Source organism: Nicotiana tabacum, chromosome 6 (assembly GCF_000715075.1).
Source record: "Nicotiana tabacum cultivar K326 chromosome 6, ASM71507v2, whole genome shotgun sequence".
NCBI lineage: Eukaryota > Viridiplantae > Streptophyta > Magnoliopsida > Solanales > Solanaceae > Nicotiana > Nicotiana tabacum.
This window is the reverse complement of record NC_134085.1, coordinates 179,574,646-179,590,410: the sequence shown is the minus strand read 5'-3', so window position 1 is coordinate 179,590,410 and position 15,765 is coordinate 179,574,646. Positions and strand designations below refer to the sequence as shown.

Genomic DNA, 15,765 nt, shown 5'->3' with positions numbered 1-15,765 from the left:
TAAGGGGTCATTTGGTTTGAATACGGCTTATGCCGGTATAAGTTATACCGGTATAAGTTATATTGGGATAAGTTATTTTGGGATTAGTTGTGCTAAGATTGTTTTTTGTCCATTGTTTGGTATGTTGTATTAAAAATGACAATTGCATCATTTCTAAGAAGAAGGTATAAGTTATACCGGTGCTAATTACCGCACCCTCTATAAAATATAAGTTATCCCGGTGTTACAATTAAGTTAAAATTAACACCGGAATAACTTATACCTAATTTGCTAACCAAACAGAATATTAAGGTGATATTAAATTTGTATATCACCTCTATACCTTCTTACACCCCATACCAAACGACCCCTAAGTATTCAATAGGTATTATTACTAGTTTAAGTGTTCAAATGAAAAATATTGCCAAGTTTAGGGGCTGCCTATGTATTCTGCATAATTAATATCTAATGTTATATAATTTTTATTTCAGAGGTTTATATTTTAAGGTTATTCGCACATGATTCAAACAACCTACATCACAATTTGACATGATTTGTGTCCGCGCATCGCACGGGTACTAATACTAGTTATAATTTTAATAAGGTTTTCAAGTGACTTGTTAATAGATTGCCACTTGGCTTGTTAATAACTCGTCACTTGGCTAAATAACAAGCCAAACTTTACTCCTTTAATATATATATAAATATAAATATAGATAGATTCTTAATTAGAAATTTCTTATCCGATGAATGGAGTTAGAAAAAGTAAACAAGATGTAAATGAATAAAAGAAAGTAACTAGTATCCAACTGAAAAAAGAGAGAAGGTAACTAGTATCTTAGGAAATAAGAATGGCAATATAAGGAAAGAAAGTAACTTGGGTCTCAAGTACCACCCTCCCAAGAACTGTTAATTAGAAATTTCCTATTAGACCAAATTGCAGTTTATTACCTAAAGTAAAAAATTAAAAAACCTTGAAAACGGAAAAGAGGAAACCAAAGCGTTAACCTTCCGCAGAAGTCAACACTTTTTTCTCTCCTAAAAATTTGTTTCTTAATTATCGTTGTTGGAATTAACCTTATCAGATATCTATAAATAGTCCATTAAATCCTTCACATCAATAAGCTTCCACCATTCGTTTAGGGTTTCCTTTCATAGTTCTTTGTCTTCTTACTTGAGAGAACGTATCAGTAGTTTTATTTCTTGTTTGCGGCAATTACTATTGTCTCATTCTTGTGTTTTCTCTATAAGCAAGAAAAAAAGACGACCATATATACCATGTCGACAGTAGCAGCGGCACGCCGGCGTATCATGGGTGTTCGGTTTCACCCAACTGAAGCAGAGTTGATCAACTTTCTTAAAAGGTTCCTAAAGGGCGAGCCTTTGCCGAGTGAATGCCCTAATTTCCAACTTGCCGATATCTATGGAGACCAACCACCATGGAAGATATTTGGAGCTAATTCTGATCATCCCGAAGAGAAGGTTCACTATTTTTTGACACGGTTGAAGAAGCCGAAGAGCGAACATACAAGGGTTCGTCGAACTTGCGCCAACGGGACATGGAAAGGCCAAACAGGTATTGATTCTATCAAGAATGGTAAGGGAACTGTGGTTGGGTTTAGAAGAAGTTTCAAGTTTCAAAGTAGTACAAAAGAAGGAGAGAACAATAAAATTTGGCTGATGAAAGAATATTTCGTCGGGGATGATTTCTTCAGAGAAAACAACATTCCTAAAGAGGATATTGTAGTGTGCCGAATCAAGAAGAATACAAGATCAGAGAAAAATCATGGGGTAAATATGGAGGAACAAGATGTTGCCAACGTGATCGGAGCTATGTTGCATGGACGTGATAAAGATTACTGCACTACAGTACAACCAATAACAATTTGTGAAGCAGCTAAACATCAAGTTATGGACGAGGCTCAAAAGATGAACGAACATAACAATAGCAGCTATACTAATGACTGCTCCAACTACCAAGAAGAGATCAATTGGGCTGATGAAGTGCTCCTAGATATTGACGATTTTGGTGATATAATTTGCTGTTGATCTTCACAATCTTGAATAATGAATGGTGGAACCAGAACGCAGGGAAGGAGAGAGCAGCAATCAGTTTACAACTTTTATTGAATGAAGTTTGCTCAATGGAACTTATAGAAAAGTAGAGCTTAGTGTCTCATCGGAACAAACTTCTTAAGAAAAGCTTGCCAGAAGATTTTACTTGTATTCATGTATATGGAGTATCATTTGATAATAATTTTGGCATGATTTTACCTATATTATTCTTCTAGTGTATCTTGTTCGTTTCACTGAAAATAATTATCTTTTGTTGTTTTGATTGCGAAACTCATTAGGAAAGATAGGAAATGTATCTGCGCGCTTTGAGTGAGAAAACATTATCTTACTTTTACACATACACACAACACATTTTACTGCAGTCGTTTTAATTTTTTTTGAACACCTAACAACCCCTTATAAGTACTATGCAGTTCTTTCTACATCATTGCTCGCGAGATCGCGATGAATCTCTCTTAGTTAGCTTACATGTTGTAAAGGATTTCATCCATCAAGCTACACGCCTTCTGATTTAATTTACATGTACAATCTAGTATCCCACATATATGGATTTTTTTGTCACGTTCTTACTGGAGTAGGCAAATTTTCTAGAATTAGCAAGCATTCCACTGTTGGTGTTGTGGAGGAACTGTTTGAGAGGGATTTGTGCTTGTCGAAAGGTACGATTTATATAGATTTATTTTAGTGCAATTCAACCAACATAATCAAACTTAAATTGACATTGCATTATCATTTTGATACATAGGTGTTATAAGTGTGTATCATGTAAGCTTTTTTGAATGTTGCATTTAGTAAGCTACATCTGTTGATCAAAGTTCAGAGGAAGTAGTTTGGTTTCTTTTCATTTGACCATGTGTTTGTAGAATTTCATGAGGACTTAGAGCACTTTTATTTTTTGTCTTCCTATACAGAAGTTTCGACTAATGGTTTCAGCTCATTTATGAAACTTATCTGCTGATTGGAATTGTCTTTCATTTGTCTAATCATGGTGTGTAAACATGTGAAGTTTATTGGTTGAGTAGTTGGTTCCAAATTGATCTTCCATCTATAAGAAATTGGTGTTGGTCTGCAGATGGCAAGAGACTTCTATTTTGGAAGTATTGTTGTTGTTGTTGATTATAGGTAAGATCGATGGCTTTGTTCCAAAACATTGTTATTTGAGCGGCCACTTATTGTAGTAAATATCACTTTCATTTAAAAATTTATTAATTAATTGATCTCCTTTGGTAAAATATGTAATTTAAGTGCTAGAACATTATTGACTTGGCAAGTATATTATCTTTGCTTCAGGTTAATCAACTAGCTGAACCCTGTCAATAATTAATTGAGCTTAAAAATGTTGAAGTTGTCAAACTCCCACATCGGTTGGGGAGAAAAATTGTTGGGATTTTTCCCTTATAAAAGGAGGTCTAATGTTTAGGATTTAAACACACCTCTCATTTGTCTTCTTATCTTCTTAAGGCATTTGTATCTTCTCTCTTTAGTATTATTTCACTTGTATTTTAGAGTGGAATAAAATATTGGTTGTGTCCGAGGAAGTAGGCAAAATTAGCCGAACCTCGTAAATTCTGGTGTTTCTTTTATTGTTGCTTTATTGTCTTATTTATTATTTGGTGGCTGCCATAATTTTTGGTATAGTAGTTGTGACTCATTCACACTATATACATTTGGCTTCCGCAACAATTGGTATCAGAGCCAAGGTATTGTCTAAGTATGCTCTGTGGTTGCAGCATAGTTTGATCTTCCACATCATAAAAGATTTATCCTGGTAACTGAGTCAAGGTTCTGTCTGAGTATGCTCTGTGGTTGCAGCTTACTCTAATATTCCACACCAGAAAGGAAATAATCTTGATTTTTGTTGTCAGCTATTAAATAATATTTGTGTCAGAGATGAGAGACAATAAACAAGAAGAATCTACATCAAGTGTCAACAATACGTCATCATTGTCATCTTTGCTTATGACAAGAATTGTGTCAAATGCGAAATTTGTAGTAGAAATTTTTGATGGATCAGGACATTTTGGGATGTGGCAAGGCGAGGTTCTAGATGTCCTTTTTCAACAAGGGCTAGACCTTGCCATTGAAGAAAAAAGATCAGATGTTATTGGAGAAGAAGATTGGAGAAATATCAACTGTGTTGCTTGCGGTACCATTCGATCCTACCTTGCTAGAGAGCAGAAATATCCATACACAAAGAAAACTTCTGCAAGTAAATTATGGAAAGCACTAGAGGATATATTTTTGAAGAAAAACAGTCAAAATAAATTGTACATGAAGAAGAGACTGTTTCGCTTCACCTATGTTCCTGGTACCACAATGAACGAACATATCATTAATTTCAATAAGTTGGTCACAGATTTGCAAAATATGGATGCAACTTTTGATGATGGTGACTTGGCCTTGATGTTATTAGGGTCACTTCCTGATGAGTACGAGCACCTTGAAATTACTCTACTCCATGGAGTGACGAAATTTCTCTCAGAGAAGTTTGTTCGGCTTTGTACAGCTATGAACAAAGAAAGGGAGAAAAACAAAAGGGCGGAGAAGGAGAAGCACTGGTTGTGAGGGGTCGTCCTCAAAATCAAATGACAAAGAAGGGAAGATCCAAGTCAAGATCTAAACCCAGCAAAGATAAATGTGCCTTTTGTCGAGAAAAGGGGCACTGGAAGAAAGACTGTCCGAAGTTGAAGAATAAAGCCAAACATAACAATGGAAAGGCCATTATGGATTAAAATGTAGTTGATTGTGATGATTCAGACTTCTCATTAGTTACAACAGAGTCATCAACATCATCAGACATATGGTTGATGGACTCGGCTTGTAGCTATCATATGTATCCCAACAGGGACTGGTTCATGGAATTTCAAGAAGGAGAATATGGAGTCATCCACACAGCGGATAACAGCCCTCTTACCTCATATGGCATTGGTTCAATATGATTAAGGAACCATGATGGAATGATCAGAACATTAACAGATGTTCGATATGTACCAGATTTGAAGAAGAATCTTATCTCTATGGGAGCCCTAGAATCAAAAGGGTTCAAAATCATTGCAGAAAATGGAGTGATGAGAGTATGCTCTGGTGCACTAATGGTAATGAAGGCTAATCGGAAGAACAATAACATGTACCGTTATCGTGGTAGTACAGTTATTAGGACAGCGACAGTGACGTCCAGTGACGACAAAGAGGCAAAAGCAACCATGCTATGTCACATGCGCTTGGGACATGCTGGAGGAAAATCCTTGAATATTGTTAAAAGGGGTAAAGACTTGCAACTTGGAGTTTTGCGAGCATTGTGTCAAAGGAAAACAAACAAGGGTTAAATTTGGTACAGCAATCCATAATACTAAAGGCATTTTGGATTATGTACACTCTGGTGTTTGGGGTCCTTCCAAAACACTTTCATTGGGTGGGAAGCACTATTTTGTAACATTTGTTGATGATTTTTTCCGAAGAGTGTGGGTGTATACAATGAAGAGCAAAGATGAAGTGTTGGAAATTTTTCTCAAATGGAAGACGATGGTGGAGAATCAAACAGGCAGGAGGATCAAGTGTATTCGCATGGAAAATGGAGGTGAATACAAAAATGATCATTTCAATAAGGTCTGTGAAAAAGATGGCATCATCCGACACTTCATTGTCAGACATACACCACAACAAAATGGAGTGGCAGAACGTATGAACCGGGTCTTGCTGGAGAAGGTACGGTGTATGTTGTCCAATGCTGACCTGGGCAAAGATTTTGGGCTGAGGCAGTTACATATGTATGACACCTCATTAATCGTCTATCATCTACTGCTATTGATGGCAAGACACCATTTGAAAAATGGTATGGAAAGTCTGTTGTAGATTATGACTCTTTGCACATATTTGGTTCAACTGCATATTATCATGTGACAGAGTCAAAATTGGATCCAAGGGCAAAGAAGGCTATTTTTATGGGGATTACTTCTGGAGTCAAAGGATATCGCTTATGGTGTCCTATGACAAAGAAAGTAATATTCAGTAGGGATGTTACCTTTGATGAATCTGCTATGATAAATAAGGTAACAAAAGATACCAAACAAAATGAGGGTGCTTCTAAGCAGGTGGAGTTTGAGGGAAAATTTATTTTTCCTACACAAGAAGCAGAGGAGGAAACAAATGAAGATTATCCTCTGGAAGAAGAGCCAGTAGAGAGGGAGATTCCAACTCAGGAACCTCAACAACAACTTGAATCAATTGCAAATAGCAGGCCAAAAAGGACAATAACAAAGCTCGTTCGTCTTATAGAGACGGTTGCTTGTGCCACCTCAATTGTAGCTGATGATGTTCCTACCACTTATAAAGACGCAGTCCAAAGTTCAAAAGAAGATAAGTGGAGGATTGCCATGAATGATGAAATACAGTCCCTTCATCAGAATCATACATGGAGATTGGCCAATCTCCCGAAGGGAAAGAAAGCAATTGGGTGCAAATGGGTATTTGCAAAGAAAGAAGGATTTCCTAACCAAGAAGATGTTCGCTACAAAGCAAGATTGGTGGCCAAAGGATATGCTCAAAAGGAGGGGATAGATTACAATGAAGTATTTTCTCCAGTTGTAAAATATTCCTCCATTAGAATTATGTTGGTTTTGGTAGCGCAGTTGGATTTGGAACTAGTTCAGATGGATGTAAAAACTGCGTTTTACTTGGAAACTTGGAGGAGGAAATCTACATGACTCAGCAAGAAGGATTCAAAGTTGCTGGAAAAGAAAATATGGTATGCAAACTTGAAAAATTATTGTATGGATTGAAACAATCTTCTAGACAATGGTACAAGCGATTTGACAAGTTTATGTTGCGGCAAGGGTACAAGAGAAGCAAATACGATCATTGTGTGTATTTGCGAAAGCTTGAAGATGGTTCTTTTGTATATCTTCTCCTATATGTTGATGATATGTTGATAGCTTCCAAGAATTTGGAAGAAATTGATAAGTTGAAGATTCAACTGAAGAAGGAGTTCGAGATGAAGAATCTGGGTGAGGCAAAGAAAATTCTTGGCATGGAGATAATAAGAGATAGACGATCAAAGAAACTCTGTTTATCTCAGAAAGAATATTTGAAAAGAGTACTACAACGTTTTGGCATAGATAAGAAGACTAAGCCAGTTAGTACTCCACTTGCTCCCCATTTTAAGCTAAGTACTACTATGTTGCCAAAGGATGAAGCTGAACGAGAGTATATGTCAAAGGTACAATACGCAAATGTTGTTGGTAGCTTGATGTATGCAATGGTCTGTACGAGGCCTGACATTTCACAAGCTGTTGGAGTTATTAGCAGATATATGCATAATCCCGGAAAGGAGCATTGGCAAGCTCTGAAGTGGATTCTACGGTATATTCATAATATTGTAGATGTTGGGTTAGTTTTTAAGCAGGAAGACAATCAGTCTGTAGTTGGATATTGTGACTCAGATTTTGCGGGTGATCTGGACAAACGAAGATCAACTACTGGTTATGTGTTTAATTTTGCAAAGGCACTAGTTAGTTGGAAGTCTACTTTGTAGTCAGCAGTTGCTTTGTCTACAATAGAGGCAGAGTATATGGCTATTACAGAGGCTGTGAAGGAAGCAATTTGGCTTCAAGGATTGCTAAAGGTGCTTGGTGTTGAACAAAAAGGTATCACAATTTTTTGTGATAGTCAAAGTGCTATTCAATTAGCGAAGAACCAAGTTTATCATGCAAGGACGAAGCACATTGATGTTCGGTATCATTTCGTACGAGAAATCATAGAAGAAGGTGGAGTCACGGTGAAGAAAATTCATACTACAGAGAATCCTGCTGATATGCTGACAAAAGTGGTGACTGCGGTCAAGTTTCAACATTGTTTGGATTTGATCAACATTGTTGAACACTGAAGATTGAAGATGAAGACACAACCAAAATTTGTTATTAAGAGAAAATTGAATATGTGGAATTTTGCCAAGGTGGAGATTTGTTGAAGTTGTCAAACTCCCACATCGGTTGGGGAGAAAAATTGTTGGGATTTTTCCCTTATAAAAGGAGGCCTAATGTTTAGGATTTAAACACACCTCTCATTTGCCTTCTTATCTTTTTAAGGAATTTGTATCTTCTCTCTTTAGTATTATTTCACTTGTATTTTGGAGTGGAATAAAATATTGGTTGTGTCCGAGGAAGTAGGCAAAATTGGCCGAACCTCGTAAATTCTGGTGTTCCTTTTATTGTTGCTTTATTGTCTTATTTATTATTTGGTGGCTGCCATAATTTTTAGTATAGTCACACTATATACATTTGGCTTACGCGGCAAAAAAGGCAGTATTACATGAAAGTGTGCTTTCTGAATCTTGACTGGATTATTATAAAAAAATATCTTTAATTTGAAGATTCAAAATGCATAACCACACTTGTATTTTGAGGGACACCTATATAGTATTCCTTTTCTTAAGTCTGTTAAGAGTCTTAGTAATTACACATGATAATCTCCCGATTTATTCACAGGTTTTAAGAAGAACAAAATCAAAATAACTATGACTCCTGATTTGGGATTATTAAGGTGTGTCGACGCAAAGGAAGCATCAAGGCTACTAGAGGAAATTCATGCTGGGACCTGCGGTCCACATATGAACGGTTTTATCTTAGCGAAGAAGATACTCCGGGCTAGTTACTTTTGGATGACTATGGAAACAGACTGCATCCAGTATGTCCGGAAATGCCACCACTGTCAGATACATGCAGACATGATAAAGGTACCTCCAAATGAGCTTAATGTAACGAGTTCACCATGATCGTTCGCCACATGGGGAATGGATGTTATTGGACCAATCGAGCCTGCCTCTTCCAACGAGCACAGGTTTATCCTAGTAGCAATCGATTATTTTACCAAATGGGTCGAAGCAGCATCATATAGAGCAGTAACTAAGAAAGTCGTGGCAGACTTTGTCCACGACCGCATTGTTTGTCTATTCGGGATTCCAGAGTCGATCATTACTGATAATGGCTCCAACCTCAACAGCGACTTGATGAGAGCTATGTGTGAAACTTTCAAGATCAGACATAAGAATTCCACAGCCTATAGGCCTTAGATGAATGGAGTTGTGGAGGCTTCCAACAAGAATATCAAGAAAATATTGAGGAAAATAATAAAGAAGCATAAACAGTAGCACGAGAAGTTATCATTTGCTCTATTAGGGTATCGCACCACAGTCCGCATATCAACCGGGGCAACCCCCTATATGCTGGTTTAAGGTACAGAGGTTGTCATTCACGTTGAGGTAGAAATTCCTTCCCTAAGGATCATACAATAAGATGAGCTCGATGACACAGAGTGGGTAAAAAGACATTATGTGCAACTAGACCTTATATACGGAAAGAGAATGAATACAGTTTGCCATGGTCAACTCTATTAGAACAGAATGTCCAGAGCCTTCAACAAGAGAGTCAAGCCAAAACAGTTCACACCGGGGTAGCTAGTGTTAAAGAAAATTTTTCCGTATCAAGACGAAGCAAGGGGAAGTTCTCTCCCAACTGGAAGGGTCCATACATGGTTCACCAGGTTCTGACAGGAGGAGCCCTCATACTTGCAGAAATGGACGGAGAAGTCTGACCAAAGCCGATTAATTCAGATGTAGTCTAGCGTTACTATGTGTAATCTTTATGCTTTCCTTATATGATGTAAATTGAACTACGCCCGACTTGATTCCCGTTTAAGAGTAGGCAGTCATAATGTAATAAAAAAAAATTATTTCCCTCGTAATTGGTAACTGGGGCAGAATTTTGAGGAGGACCCTCAAAATTCCGAAGTAATTTCAGCTAATCGCCACGAGCAACAGCCAAAAACGTCAACCCATCAAACTGGGGCAGAATTTTGAGGGAAGCCCTCAAAATTACGTAGCTGGAGAGGTTGCAATGTTTCGAGCTACGTCGCAGTCATTGGTTCATCCAAAAAGCTATTTTAATTATATATTTATGTCATATTTTTATGAAATCATGCATGTTTATTACTGAAACTGCTTTGTTTAGCAATGCTACCCCAATGATACATACAGTATCACCAGATCAAAAGCCGAGTAGGTCAAGCAAGGACAGCGGGGATACGAACTAACCTCCCTCTTTACAAAACTCATGATTTTTCTTTGGATACAGGCACAAGGATCGCAAAGTCATTAAACATATTGTACGCTCGCAGAACGAATGTTGTTCAAGAATACGACTCTCCAAACCATTGCACTCGCCAGCATTTGTTGTCTACTAATGATGTCCTGTATGTCACAATGCTCCTAGTAATCACAACGACGCAATCTACTATCAGCTAAGAAAGCTCTACTACCAACTGTCATTTTATTTATTGCATAAGGCTACTATTCTGCCTTCCGAGACTAAACGATGTCTCCATCTGCATTTTCTTGCATAAGGCTACTATTCTGCCTTCCGAAACTAAATGTTGTCCCCATCTGCATTCCTGCATAAGGCTACTATTCTGCCTTCCGAGACTAAATGATGTCTCCATCTGCATTCTTGTATAAGGCTACCATTTTGCCTTCCGAGACTAAACGTTGTCTCCATCTGCATTCCTGCATAAGGCTACCATTATGCCTTCCGAGGTTAACTCTACCTCTTTCTACATTTGCATCTTTGCATAAGGCTATCATTCTACCTTCCGAGACTAAGCTCTACCTCTAAATTTTCTTCGAAACTAAGCGCTATCCCAAGCTCTATTTATTTAGTTTTTCTTACGGGCTAAGCTTTGCCCTTAAATTTGCAAGACTAAGCTCTGTCTTGTCCTCATCATGCTATCACACCATTCATGGGATGAAATATCGCCAACTCATCCAAAGGCGTCATCGTTTGGAGGCACCATCCTCATAGCCCGAGAACACCATGTCATGGCCTGAGGATCTCTTTCAATCTTTTGCATATCATTATTCAAAGGCGTCATGGTTCGGAGGCACCATCCTCATAGCCCGAGAGCATAATTTCATGGCCTGTGAATCCTTTATCATACGCTTCAAGGCCCAGGACGTTATGGTCTAAGGACGTCATCCTAACCGTCCAAATACAATGCTCATGGTCCGACGGGAATTTGCATCATGTTTAAATTTATGCACAGAATACGCTTGCATTATTTCATTGCCGGTAAACCAGTGAGCAACGGTCATCCTGGCAGGAGCGATCCTACTCCAGCTCCCGCAGCCATATCAAGCCTTAATCATTCTCACAAGCCGTCCGCTCACCCCGCCCTAGATATTGCATTCGTTCTTGAAAAGTCTCCATCAGCATACTCCGTCGATGGATCATGAACTACATATGGCCTGATTCCTGTAAAATCAGGGATATGTAGGTAGCTCAGAAGCTAGGATGCGGCCTAAATCTCTTCAAACTGTTTCGCTCGGTCAAAATTGGCCATCATATCTTCACCCGGCAACTCTTTCATCCTTTCCGGGTAAAGAGGGGCAGCTGTTGATACCCAATTATTCCCTATATATTTTTAATTTGCAAAATAACTTCAAAATGGCATATATATATATATATATGCATATATAAGCATATCCAGATATTTTATTATTTTTCCATGGTTTCTAAAGGCTTTTAAATCAATTTGTTTCCCTCTTTTATCCATAAAAAATCCAATAATTATTTCTAAAATTATTATTTTGGTAATTCATCTATTGGATTTTCATCTTTATTCCAAAGTATGGATAAAATAATTTTTACATATTTTTACAATTTTATTTAGTATTTTTTAAAGCTAATTGCACATAATTGCAATATTAGCCTTGTAAGATTTAATTGTGTTTTATATTCAAAAAATTAAGCCCTATATTTTTAAATTGTTATTTACATGTTGTGAATCATTTTAGCTCTTTCAATTTATTTCCAGAAATTTATTTACTATTTTTTATAATTTAAAAAGGAAAAAATTGGCTATTTAAATAACAGCCCATTTGTATTTAATTTTTAGCCTGAATTGAACCCCAAATCAGACCCAATATCCCCAGCCCAATTCCAATTAAACCCGACCCCAACCCAATTTCAACCAACCCAAACCCAGATTTCCCACCTACCCGTTTAATCCAGGCCGTTGATCATTCAGATCAACGGCCACTGTTCACCCTTCCTAAAATAAACCTAAACGACCCCTTACCCTATATTCATTTTCCACCAAACGCCGCCCTTGAATCCTTCTTCTCTCAATTCTCTCTACATCCTCACACAAATCCTAGTCGTCGCCATCTAATTCCACCCTAATCCACCTCAACCTCTGCCTAATCCATGGCCTCTTATGGCCATTTGAGATGTGTATCGGCCTCATATGACTCCTGGATGTTTGTTTCCATGATTTCATGGCCATATCTCAAAGATATCTGGTCCAGTCCTTGCTCAACCTCTGTCCCCGGTCTTTCTCCAGCCAGACATGGCCGTTCAAGTCAGATCTTTGACTTTTCTGGTTAGATCGGTAACTTTCAAAGTCTTTCTCACCTTTTATGGGTTCTCTGAAACCCTAGCTTTAAGGTCTTTTAATTTTCTTTCAGATCTATCTTAGATTTGTGCTTATTATGAACTTCTTAAGTGTTTTCTTGAAGGTTCTTCGATTGTCTTTCAAAAGGACTTTTCATTTTTCAACGATTAGGATTTCTCTTAACTTCTTTAAAAGATCTCTTCTCCGATTTTTGGTGTTGTTTTATGATTTTACCATGTTCAAACAACTTGTTATGCTTTCCTTCTACTTGAGTCAGCATGTTGAAAACCCTAGTTCCTTTTTGGTCTCATCTGAATTCTGAAACTGTTTGTTTAAATGTGTACTTGTTCGATAAAGTTCATTGTTTTGACTCTCTTTTCCTTATTTGACTTATCTGATCTGAGTTCTTATCATTTCTTAAACTCGACTACTGTCGAAGCCCTAATTTATTAAAAGATTTTTCCTCACTTGTTATTGTGAGACCTTTACTTACTTCTGACTCTCTTACCTGTTACTATGTTCTTCACTATTGATTCTATGTGATTACTTGACCTACTTGACTACTGTGCTTCGAATATTTTCTTACTGCTGAATCCTAGCTTACCCCTACTACTATTGTATGTTTGTGTTGTTTCTTTTTGTCAACATGTTTGACCCTGCATGAATGTTCATTCCTAGCTATTTATATGTTGAGGTGCAGAATCATTGATTGATTCTGACTCCCTCAATGTTGCGACTGATTGCAAAAGTTTTCTTATGAACCCTAATCTTACTCGTTTATTTGAATTAATTGATTCCCCTCCTTTAATTATTGTGATGTTTTACCTTACTGAATCTTTTCTCAAAACTGATCGTATTTTTGTACTTAGTCTCAATTATTTACTTCATACTTTTACTGCCCCCTTATATGGAAAGAATCAATCGATTTCAAATCGATTTCTTTCCTTAATTAAACATATTAGTATCTGTTAAGCAGTGATCCCTTAATTAAAGGGAATCACTTGTGTTAATTGGTTCTGATTGTGATTATTTCCATGTTTGTGTTAAGACTTTATGTATTACCTTATTCTTCACTCGTTTTCAAAACTATAAATACCCACTTTCTCTTCTTTCAAACACACAAACAATTTGAGTTCAAAACACACACTTACACTCAAAAAACTCTCTTTTTCTTTACTACTACTTGTTCTACTGCTTTGTCTAGCCGACTAAAAGCCAAGGTTAGACTGTGGAATCTTGCTTATTTTTCCTTTCTGCACTTTGCTTCTCTACTGGTATGTCCTAGTTAATTTTTTAAAACCCCAACAACAACATGTTTCTTTGATTGTTCCAATTTCTTCATTCTTGTCTACTTTTGCTTATGTTTCTGCAGTTAATTTATATTACTAGCATGCTGTAATATGTTCCATTCCCCTTTAAATTAATGCTTCCCTATGTGTGTACTCTGCTGACTTATGAATCCCAAACCCCCATATAGCCTCTATGTGTTTGTGTTCTCTAGCTGGTTTATGGGCATACCAGCATCAGCTATTGTTGTGCATGACCAAACCTGACCCCTATTGGGGTCATATGCCTCATACAATATATTACCAAAACCCCTTGATCCCTTTGTGTGACTACTGATTCTGTGTGTTTGAGTTTTGTTCATTACCCCAACTGATTTCAAATACTTCTACTACTGATTACTTTCAAAATAGACTTGCCAGTCCAATTTTAAACAAACTCTTTTTTTAACTATGTTCTACACTTTCACTATATTCCTAGAATTTAGGTTATGCCCCTCTTGTGTGAGCCTTGCCTTGGGACTCTTGAGCTCCCTCTGAACTTGGACACACAAGGGCTAGCCCTTCCACACTACACTCATTTCTGTCTGGTTATGCAAACCTGGGTTGAGCACTGCACGGGATCCCATGAAGTCCTTAGGCAACTTTGACACATCCAGGTATGAGAAAGACTTTGAAACATCATTGGCATTTGAGGCGGTTTATTCCATAACTCATAGATGAAGTTAGAATCAGGCTTCCTATGGTTGTAACTCCTTATTTTGCACCTTTTATGATGTAATTAAATCATTTGGTCTGTAAGAATTTGTAACAAATATTGGGGTTGGCTAGTGGAAAGGGATAGGGGTGATTATGCATGCTTTAGCTATTAGAAGAGTAGATAACATGTCTATAGGGTGTATCTCGATATGATCTGTTAGAGAACATGCCTATAGGATCTGCTTTGGTTTAATGAAATTCTGCTTGCTTTACTTTCACACAAATAGAGATCATGCCTATAGGATTAAAAGTCACTTTTAATAGAAATCATGCCTATAGGAATTTCGCTTTGATCAAATAAATCCTGCCAACTTCACTTCGTGTTCAATTAGATATCATGCCTATAGGACCAAAATCAGTCTTTAATACTTAGATACCATGTCTATAGGAATTAAAATCAGTTATAATAGAGATCATAACTATAGGATCTAAAACCAGCTTAGTTAAAAATCAGTTTGACTCATGTCCGTCTGAATCAGATTAATAACCTACTCCTCTTAATTAATACGATTAGAAAGCATGCCTATAGGATCCAAATCGCTCGTTTAAAAATTGATCACTACCTTACTGTACTCTTAATCAGCGATAGATATCATGCTTATAAGGCATCACCATTACACGCCTAGGCAAGCCTTAGGTAATAATGATAAAACTGAATCTGCCTTTGTTAATTAGCAACTGCTACAACCAGCGGGCAGGCCAGATTCGGACTTTTTATCTGAGTTATGTAATAAATTTGGTTTGCTTCAACAATTTAAACACCCTGCTTTAGTACTTTAAATTCTAACCCCTAACTGTATTTAAGTCATGCTATTTATATGCTCTATTTGCGGAGGTGTACATGAGCTTTTAAATTGTTTATATATTTCCCCTAAAAATGCAGTCCTACATGTTTTGTATGTTGCTCTAGCCTTTTACCTTTAAACCTAAGAGTCAGCCTAAAATCCTCCCTCTTATAGGAATAATAGTCCTAAATCTCTCTGGGACTGATAGGAATGGGACGAGTAATAGCATGCAATAGAGGTCGAGACCAGTCCGCGCTTTAATACCTTAACGGGGTGGGAAGGGTAGATATGGATATGATGACCGGTGTGTGCGCACGTGATTTTTGCCCTATATGAATTACTCCCACAAATTCAAAACAAAATAAATCTCCCCACTATTTGCAATTTCGCAGATTTTCGTAGCATTTTTCATCAATTGTTTGCATTTGTCTGCGCATGTTAAT

General features: G+C 37.2%; 1 protein-coding gene across 1 annotated transcript; it reads left to right on the top strand.

The window, feature by feature from the left end:
• The first annotated feature begins 1,129 nt into the window (after positions 1–1,129).
• Positions 1,130–2,124, top strand: LOC107809904 (NAC domain-containing protein 2-like). The gene has a single exon (XM_016634601.2). It carries the CDS (start codon positions 1,258–1,260, stop codon positions 2,026–2,028), a length of 771 nt encoding a protein of 256 aa, XP_016490087.1. The 5' UTR covers positions 1,130–1,257; the 3' UTR covers positions 2,029–2,124.
• Positions 2,125–15,765: the final 13,641 nt, after the last annotated feature.

Coding starts and splice junctions, on each gene's coding strand:
- LOC107809904 (XM_016634601.2), top strand. CDS start 1,258: ATGTCGACAGTAGCAGCGGCACGCCGGCGTATCATGGGTGTTCGGTTT.